This window comes from Oxyura jamaicensis, chromosome 5 (assembly GCF_011077185.1).
Source record: "Oxyura jamaicensis isolate SHBP4307 breed ruddy duck chromosome 5, BPBGC_Ojam_1.0, whole genome shotgun sequence".
NCBI classification, from domain to species: domain Eukaryota; kingdom Metazoa; phylum Chordata; class Aves; order Anseriformes; family Anatidae; genus Oxyura; species Oxyura jamaicensis.
In genome coordinates, this window is record NC_048897.1 from 20,833,439 (window position 1) to 20,842,962 (window position 9,524).

The following is a 9,524-nucleotide window of genomic DNA, read 5'->3' on the forward strand; positions in this document are numbered from 1 at the left end:
TGAAAAGCCTTGCAAGAGCTTTACCACTTACAATTTGTGATTATTATGGCATTAACCATAGCTGGCAAAACACACAATTTTGATTTTATATATATACATAAAAATATACATTTGTACATGTGTGTATATACACACTTATATAGATACTGTATACTATATAGAAACATATTATATATGTATATATATATATACACACATAAGCATGTGTGTATATACATATAGGTAGCAACAGTCTCAGCTATTGCATTCTGTTTACTGAAGTTGATTTGCCAGTGAGCTGAGGCCTGTGGTGCTTTGACTTGGTCTGATCTCCTCTTTATCTACCATAGTTTTGCTACGCACTAATTCTGATTCTTTGTCTCTTCTATTTTACAAGGGCTGATCCTACAGTCCTACTTTGGCAAAACTCCCTTAAGTCTTTCTTATTGCAGTAATATTTATGCAATGGTTAACTACAGTGCTCCTAAAAAATAGATTGTTTTTCCTCTTTGATGACATGAATGTAGACATGCCAGACGTACAATATAGACTTTCCTGTACACAGAATTTTTCCATAATGAAATAGACATTTGTGTAGAACACTAAGAGGCATACGTTCTGGTAAGGTGGTTATTTCAGTGTTTTAAAAAGGTCTAATTGCACCTTAGGGATTCTTGCCTCCAATTTTTATGTATATGTTAAATCAGAAAAAAACTTGAATCTTCTAGAAAGGAATAGCAAAATACAAGAGAGTTCAATCTTATTAATTATCTCAATAATTAACTCATAGTATACTGGTCTTGGGTTTTTTGTGCAGAGATGATCCCGTGAGGTGATCAGAGGTGATCAGGCCTGTGTGTTCAGTTCCAGTGGGGGGTTTTCAGGTGTCTAGGTTAACACCGTGATGCCATGCAGCACGTTCTCCGTATGCTTTCCTACTATAGAGAGCAGTTAGAGAACTGTCAGCTATAGAAAAAAAAGCCTTGACAATTATCCTTTCGATGCTGGTCCCTATTTCTGAAAGGTGGAATAGCAAAGAGTATTTTTATTCAACTTTTTTTAGCTAACCAAGTAGGCAGTGAACTGAAGGTTTTTGTTTGCTGTTTTGCTTTTAGCTGTCTTGCCGACAATTTGCAGTAAGCAGTAACTTTGGTAAAAGGAAGCAAGGCTCAAAAGGAAGTTTTGGCTATATGCGGTATGTAGGCGTGGGTCATACCGTTCTTAGATAACACATGCAATCACATAAACACATGCACCTCACACAAGAATACCTCAGCTGTCCACTCAAAGCCGGTCTTCCTTCCCCCTACATATAACATTTGTAAAAGAGAAATTATATAACAGTCAGCCTAGATTGTGTAATAACTACCTGGAATTATGTTAAGATATTGTAAAATGCAGAAAAGTTTATTTAATCACAGTAACAACAAACCTCATTTGCCTGTGGCTTAAATAATTGGATTGATATAATAATAATTTGTTTAAATAATAATAATAACCTCTGAGGCTTTTTGTTTTATTTTGTTTTTTAAGGAAGAATTGAATAGGAATGTATTGTTTTAAAGTCTAATGTATTAACTTGGCAATTGTTCTAGCCATTCAGGTTTGAGTACGTAGGCTGATTTTACTCTCTGTTGTTGGTAACACATCCTCTCTTAACAGTAGCAGTGACAAACCCTCTAGTACTTTACATTTTTGTGGGATAATAGATACTGCTTTTCCCAGTTTCTAGCTTTCTACAATGTTTGTCATTTATGCAGGCTATCTACAGGAGTTGCACATTTTCCTTTTGAGAGGCTTCTTCAGCATTATATCCAGAAGCAACCATGTGGCTGATGCAACAAATTTAGCACAGAGCAAATTATGACCTGCAGAGCTCAGCAGGAACCAGAACTTGGTCTGCAGGGTACCCAGAGCTTCTGGGGACTGACTGGTCTTCTCCAGCCTTTTATAGCTGAGAGAGAGAAAATGTCTTTTGGAGAACAGGATTGTAATCACAGTGCTCTAAAACAAGCCCTGTGTATCCTGTTGTTCCTCCTTTACCACAGGAGAGGCCCAGCTAACCAGTTAATCTGCATGCCAAAAGTTTTGGTGAGAGTCTCTGGTTTTGCTTCAGGGGTGTCAGGATTCCCATTAGTGTAGTGCAAAAGTAAACGCACAAAATTTTACATAACAATAATGAATGTGGATTTGAAGTTCCTGCTCTAGGCTTTGAGCAATGCCATTTTTCGAGTGCAAATGTTAGCATACGTGACTTATGTTTTGCTTCTGTTTCTCGTCTGTCCACACGAATAGCTTGGATCCTTGGGAATTCTTGCTGTTCTTGTGCACATGAAACTTTCAGTAAAGTCAGTATAAGGTCTTGTGATTTTTTTAGCTTTTCTTTTTCCCTGCATGGGGACTTAAGGAATAAATTCACTCTATAAATATTACATTTGCAGTTACTGTATTTTAAATTGGAAAATGCATATTTTTAATTATCACTATGGCATTACATGCCTTTTGATCTCCCTTATCAGTAAGAATTACTGCTGAGAGTCAGCTTTGGCCAAGAATCTGTGGTTTCTTTTAAAAACAATACCACAGGTGGGCTACTCATAGAGGTCCTGATCATCCCCAACTGCCTGTGAGAATTCAGCTGGAATTAATTTGTTACAGATGTTTTTTTTCCTTTTTAGATCACTTGATCTTTGACCTAACTCTTATGTAAGGGAGCTGTAATAGCAGCAGACCAGCTTGTTCCAAAAGGTATGGTATAATTAGCTTGGTCTGCCTGGCTCCAGATTATTTTATACCCCGATCTGCTGTGTGGCAGGCAAGGTTGTAAATGTTTAACACAAGGTGTGGTGGGTTTTGTTTTTGGTGTATTTCACATCTTTTCCTTCTGTCTGACTGGAGATCTGGACTGATTGCCCAGCAGCCTTCTCTGCATCCTCTTTGCTTTCTTGGGCTAGAAAGCAAAATTTGAAATTCTTCCTGAATTTCTGTCTTTCTATAGAATTAACCCAGAGACAAGCTGCAGTGTGTGTGTGAACAATGTTAATTTTCAAATGCTTTCCTATGAATATCCAAACCAGTAAATTAAGGAAATCACCAGCAATGCCTTCAGCCAAGTACTGACTTCTTGAAGCTGCGAGCCAATGTCCACTAATCTCAAATCTCTGGGCAATACCACAAAGAATGAAATTGGTATGTTAACTAAAAATACAATGTTGTCACTCCATAATGAATTAAGCACTCAATAACACAATCTGCAGCACAATTAAACTAAGTAGAAAATGGTTCCGAGGTTGTTTGTTACTATTGAGGAAGACAAGTGTTGAGTCCTTCAAATTCTCTTGCTCAATAATTGCAGTTCCCTTTCCCCTTCTTGGGAATCTTATAAGCCATTCTTTTTCTGTTAAGTTTGCTCAGGCACCCAAGAACATAAAGAGCTGATGCCCTTGTAATGGTCATTTGTACATAAAGGTGTAATTATTTATTTTCTCATTTGTACCATATCAAGGCTTTGTACAATGTTTTAAGTTTTGTTTTCAAATTATTTTGTATTTTATTTTTATAAACTGGTTCTAAATAAAATATTCATTCAGCATGCAAAACTTCAACCCTTGAGTGTGTTTGTATGGTGATTTTACTACTTATAAAGTTGAATTTATTTAATTTTTATTGCTGTACTGTAAACCCTGTACTTTAAACAGAGAAAAAGCTTTGATTTTGATTTTTTTTTTCTGGTACAAGAAAGCAAAAAGCAAATGTCTGTTGGTACTACCACATCAAAAGTCAGATGTTCATCTTGCAAATCAGAATGATTGGATCAATGGGAGTTTTACTGCTTTGGCTGGTTGGTGTGTTGTATAATAGTAAGATTAGAAAAAAGAAAACTCAACCTTCCTCTTCAAAACCCTCCCTTTCTATTTGCTCTTGTTCTTATCCATACTCTATGTATTCAATGATTGCCATGGTCAACTCAGATCAATTTTAATAACAATATGGTGTATTTCAGCCTTGTTATTCTGAAAGGCCAGCTACATTTTGTTAACAGACAAAATTGCAATTTCTTACTTAGTCTGAGGCCATGCTAATCAATTACTTTGGAGGTGACCAGTGTCTGGACAGAGTCACTCTGAGCTTTTACAACCTCTTGTAAAATTTCATGCTCTGTGCAATAGTGCAATACAATTTAGCTGCAGATCACGGAGAAATTAATGAACTAAAGTTGTTAGTGAATCGGAGCATTTATCCTATGTGGAGATGCAGTGTTAACCAGTTGCTCTAATTCCCTCCAAGATCCTTTAATTTCTCTTTCTAGTAAAACTAGGTAAAAGTAGTGTTGTTGTCCATAGGTTCATGCGTAACAGAACATATACATGGCATAACAGAGACTACAGTGTCATCACAATTTATATGTGGTTTATGTGCATGCATGTCTTAGTGCATGCTGTGGAAAATACTGCTTGCTCTGCACAGCAGAAAAAGGTTGTTAGTGATCCAGAATTCCTTGGATCTCTTTCTTGGCATTATCACTGTTATGCCATGTATATGAAGCAAATTAAAGGCTAACTCTGTCCTTGTTCTGTTAAGAGCAGCCAGAAATGTAATGGCATGCTTCTGGAGGGTGTGTGCTTTTGGCATTCTCAGCAAAACTATCATTTGATCACAGAAAAAGGCACATAAAGAAATAGAAAATCGGATGTATTAATTTGAAGATGAAAATAACAAATTTACACACTCTGTCCTGGAAACAGGTGGGACAGGTAGCTCAGTATCTTTCATTATTTAGAACACTATGTAAATAGTGATCATACCAGAAATGGAAGATTGGTCTTGACCTGGCTCCAGTATACCTTAGCAGTCCAATTCACAGACTGTGGGAAAGATCCAAAACTGGAACAAAAACACTGCAGGAGATTGGTGTTGAGGTCTGGTTGTTGTTTGACTGTTGAAGTGTCTTTTAGCATTACCTGATTTGCCACCTTCATTAATGCAGGAGATCCAGTCTGCTCACTCTGCTCTTGAGATCATACTACACTTCTCTGCCCTTGGACTGTAGCTTCCTCTCATTTAGACTTAAACATGAGAAAGCTGTGTAGTACACACAGGCTAGCTGTCCCTAGAAAGGCTGTAGTAAATGAAATGCAGGAATTAACAACTGGAGAAAGAATTGAAACACCAAAAGAATGTTGGACAGGAAAGAACTGGCTATTGCAACCCAGACAAGCTCAAACCAATGCCCAGAAATACCAGGTAAACTTCAGATTACATTTTGCTAATCTAACCTGGAATGTCACATTATTAAGTGGCTACGTTGTTCATGAGAACAAAACACACATGAAGGGTACGTGTTTCAGTTACAGAAAACACTGCTCCAGTGAACCCATCTGTACCAAAGGGAGAGAAATAAAAATGTTTCCAACAGGTAAAATGGAAAGCTTGTAACAACACAGACTCAAAAATCAGATTTGAAAGAATTCAGTCTTTCCTGTTTTCAGAGCCAGCAATTTATGAGTAAGATAGCGATACCTGTCACCTACACCCTCACGTTTTGTTATGGACACCTGAAAATGAGAACCTCCTCTTTTTCAAGGCATAGCCCCTGCATTAATCACAAGTGCTTCACTGATCAGCAAAGTATTCTTGTCATTTTATAGCTGTAATTGAAACAGTACCTGGCTGAGTTTTGGGATTTGATATCCTCTTCCCTTGTTTCTTTTTTAGATAGTTCTTTTGAGCCACCTTAAGAATTTTGTTTCCATTCTTCGCTCAGCAATGCCTCAGAAGAAACCTGTTAAAATTCAGCTGTTCTAACCGTGATCAGACTCTTGTACAGACTTGAGGTGAGATACCTTAATTTGAGGTAACGATTCTAAGTGTGTAACTGGGGGTGGGGGCATTCCTTGCATTATTCCTTCGTGCCTGCAGCTAGTTACCTCCCAGGTTTATCACATTTTAAAGTAAATGGCCTGATACCCTAAATAATAAAGGAAGTGATCCTCTATTTTTGTATGGTATAGTGCTCTGTCAAAACTGACCACAAAAATTACATCATAATCTTACCTAATGTTTGTGTGTTACGCTTCTGGGAGAGTAGTAGTTGGGTTGCCATTCTGTCCGTACATCACTTGTTTGCTATATGTTCTTGTGGCAGGAACACTTGTACTAAGTCACTGGAAAACTAGAGACAGGTAGTCATTAGCATAAGCCAAATTTATCCATAAAACATGAATGTTGGTGATAAATGCTTAAGAGGAGGACCTGAATGACTTTTCAGGTGATAAAAGTGCAGGTGAGAGGGTTTCTGTTTTAAGGCCAATAAGTACACTGCATATACGAACATAGCACCACTGGTAATTTTGAACTTTGCAAAGCAGTACCACTAATATACAAGATTTAAACACACAAACCTTAAACACATTTTAAGAATAGCATCAGTGACAATAGTTTCCTCCTATTTAAGTATGAAAAGATGTTTCTTTGTTACATTAGGAAAAAAAAATAATTCCTTTGTGCTTGTTTCAGGGTTGGCACCTAACAGGTTACTTACTGTTAGCTCAGATTTTTCCTTTTCTTCCTTTTTCCTTGGATGTATAGTTAAGAGAATGGCAGTTTTTCCTAATCTCTCAGATAGGTGAAGATGAAAGCATCTCTTCATAAACTATGCAAGAGCATTTGTTCTATCTGAAGTCAGCCCCTGCCTCCTGTAATTTGTTTAACAGCAGGTCTCAATTCCATTTCATGTAAAACAATACGGAAACTTTTTTTGTTCTCAATATTTCAATGGATGTGGTACTGATTCCAGAAAGCTCGCAAGATCTGGTGAAGGCACAACCTGCTTCTAAGCCATACCAGGAAAAGTTATTCTATATCAAAAACAGGCATCACTCATCAATTATCGGTTTTGCTGTATTTATCTATTTTAATCATGTGACAAGAGAGAGCCTACTCTGCTAGTGAAGTAAGGCAAAATGCCTCTGAGAAGGTGCATTTGACAAGCTGGGAATGAACAATAGCCAGGTGGAGCAAAGCTGTATGAATTGTGGGAATTACATTCACGAATCAACAGCCCAATCCTAAACTATTCCCAGAGAAAGCAGGTATGCCAAACCCTTCCTGATGCCTCACACAGCTCAGACATAACAAAACAAAAACACAAACAAAACAAAACCAACCAAACAGAAAAACATAACCAAGCAAACAGCCTCAACATTCTAATTGTTAGAAAAAGCAGCTACTTTAAAACATTAGTTACTTTTGGCATTTGTTTAATAAAAAAACTAAGCGAGTGGTGTAAGACAGCTCCTGCTGGTCAGTAACCTTAATGTTACTTTTTCACCCCACTCTCACGCCTTTTATTTTCCCAAAAGGTCACGTTAAACAAAGGATAATACAGACAAGAGTCTTAGTCAAAATAAATCTGTGTTTTTGTTTGTTTTTAAGAGGGTAAGAGGATAATGAGTACAGAAGAAAAACATTAGCCAACTGCAACAGTTAACAAACAGGAGATTGGTAATTAGTGTTTAATGCCACCTATAATGAAATATTTCCCACTGGGAAAAATGTGGGAGGCAAGTCCATTTTGCTCCTTCAAAGTCACAGGCTGGAGTAGAACATACAACAGCACCTAACACCACAGTCACTGTACATATATTCAAGTTTTTACACGTCTGCAAAGCAGAAGTAGTAGCAGCCATTTGGATGTTCTTTCTTAATGGTTCTCAGGGTGGGCCTAGGAAACTCCGAAGGACCTGGTTCTTGTGACATGGAACTGGAACTGCAGCTGCTGCTTCTGCTGCTGCTTCCCGCCACTTGTGCTCTGCCTCTGTCCTCAGTGGGGGAGACCTGGGGAGAGCCCGGACTCAGGTACCCGGCTGCGGTCTGAGTAGAGGCGGTGGCGTACGTGGTCGGGCCAGTGTTGTTTTTCACATACACGTTTTTGATAGCAACAAGTGTCTGCGCCATGATGCTGAGGCTGTTGCTCAGATCTTGCATACCTTGCTGCAGCAGCCGAAGATTGTGGTTGACATTGTCAAAGCCAGACTGGATCACCTGCATCTGGGTCTGCTGAATCTGCACTAGGTCCGCTTCAGTTATTTCATTTTGGTCTGCCTGGGGCCTGGCTTTTGTTTTGGCTTTTACTTTCCCAGAGGAACCACCACCCGATGTCCCCAGAAAAGGTAGTTGTTCTTGGCTAGGCGGAACCACTGCCATGTCCTCAGAGCTTTCTTCTGGCTCTACCACTTTCACTACTATTTCTTCTTTCAGGTTCATCTTCTCAAGACCAGGTTGATGAGATGGGCCAGGATCATCGTTAAATCCTAGAGGAGTTGGGGGGAGAGGAAAAGCAGAGGAGAGTCAGTGAGGAACCTCATGGTGAGATGTGTTCTTATCCAATAAGCACAAACATTAGCCCTTGAACCGATACTCCACAGCAGTGACTCACACTGCATTACTTTTGACATCTCTGGAATACACACTACCTCTATAGGTGGGGGAGAAAACTGTACGGTAAAGATGCACTCACCCGTTAACTATATCTTTGTATCCTACAGTTCCCTCACTGTCCCCGTCACGGGGGCCAAGCTCTAGGTTCCAAAAGACAAATTTCCACTGCAAGCTCATTTCACACTGTTGTGTGCCTGGCAACCCATAACAGCGTGGACTAGACACGGGTTGCAAGAAATCCCTCGGTATTGAAGGTGATCGTTTCAGTGCACTAAAGCCATGTCTCTTGTAGACATAAGAATTTATGTACTTGCAGGGCTTTGGACAGCCTAGCGCTGTGGGCTGGCATTTTATCTTTGCGTTTGCAAGGACAGAGCCTACAAGCGTGGACGCAAGCGGCTGGGTCTAGTGCCTCACGGCCACGGGGTCTACTCTCATGTGCTGCTTTGATGCGACTTTGTCGGTGCACAGCGTGCAGTCCGCCAGCCCCACACACGCACACACCGTGCGCGTTCAAGGAGCGAAGGCAGCGCCCCGCGGGGGCCCCGCACTCACCCATCTCCCCCACGGCGGCGCCGGGCAGCTCCAGCGTGTCGATGCCGCCCACGATGGGCACGGCCTCGGCGGGCAGCAGGGAGCCGTAGGCGCGGTGGTGGTGGTGGTGGTGGAGGCGGTGGAGGTGGTGGTGGTGGCGGCCGGGCGGCACGGCGGCGGCGGGCGGCATCTCCTCGGGGGCCAGCAGGAGGCCAAGGCCGAGCGCGGCGGCGGGGCCCGGCGGCCCGCAGCCCTGCGACAGGCGGCACAGCTTGCTGCGGTCGCGGCGCTTCAGGTCCCGCCAGCGCTTCTTCAGGTCCTCAACGTCGCGGGGGCAGGCGGCCACCGGGTTCACCTTGTGCCGGATCAGCTCCCACACCTTCCGCTTCTGGCCCGGCGATGCGCGGCCCGGCCCGGCGGCGAACAGCAGCTGCTCGTGCTTCAGCACCTGCTCGATCAGCACCTCCGTCTCCGCCTCGTTGAAATTGGCCTTGCGCCTCTTCGGCGAGTCCTCGGCCATCATCACCGGCCGCGACCGCGCCCGCCGTCGCCCAGGGGGGCCGGGGCGGCCC

At 41.5% G+C, this 9,524-nt stretch overlaps 1 protein-coding gene across 1 annotated transcript; it reads right to left on the minus strand.

The window, feature by feature from the left end:
• Window positions 1–6,865: 6,865 nt before the first annotated feature.
• On the minus strand, window positions 6,866–9,517 carry LOC118167314. Its single transcript, XM_035326577.1, has 2 exons — window positions 8,974–9,517; window positions 6,866–8,291 (listed from the first exon to the last, which is right to left on the minus strand). The coding sequence occupies exons 1-2, from the start codon at window positions 9,473–9,475 to the stop codon at window positions 7,633–7,635; spliced, it is 1,161 nt and encodes a 386-aa protein (XP_035182468.1). The 5' UTR covers window positions 9,476–9,517; the 3' UTR covers window positions 6,866–7,632.
• Between the last annotated feature and the right edge of the window lie 7 nt (window positions 9,518–9,524).

Bases quoted from the DNA above. Each gene is read 5' to 3' on its own strand.
- LOC118167314 (XM_035326577.1), bottom strand. From the start codon at position 9,475: ATGATGGCCGAGGACTCGCCGAAGAGGCGCAAGGCCAATTTCAACGAG. The intron at 8,292-8,973 runs GTGAGTGCGGGG...CAACTCCTCTAG, and splicing joins CGCCGCCGTGGGGGAGATGG to GATTTAACGATGATCCTGGC.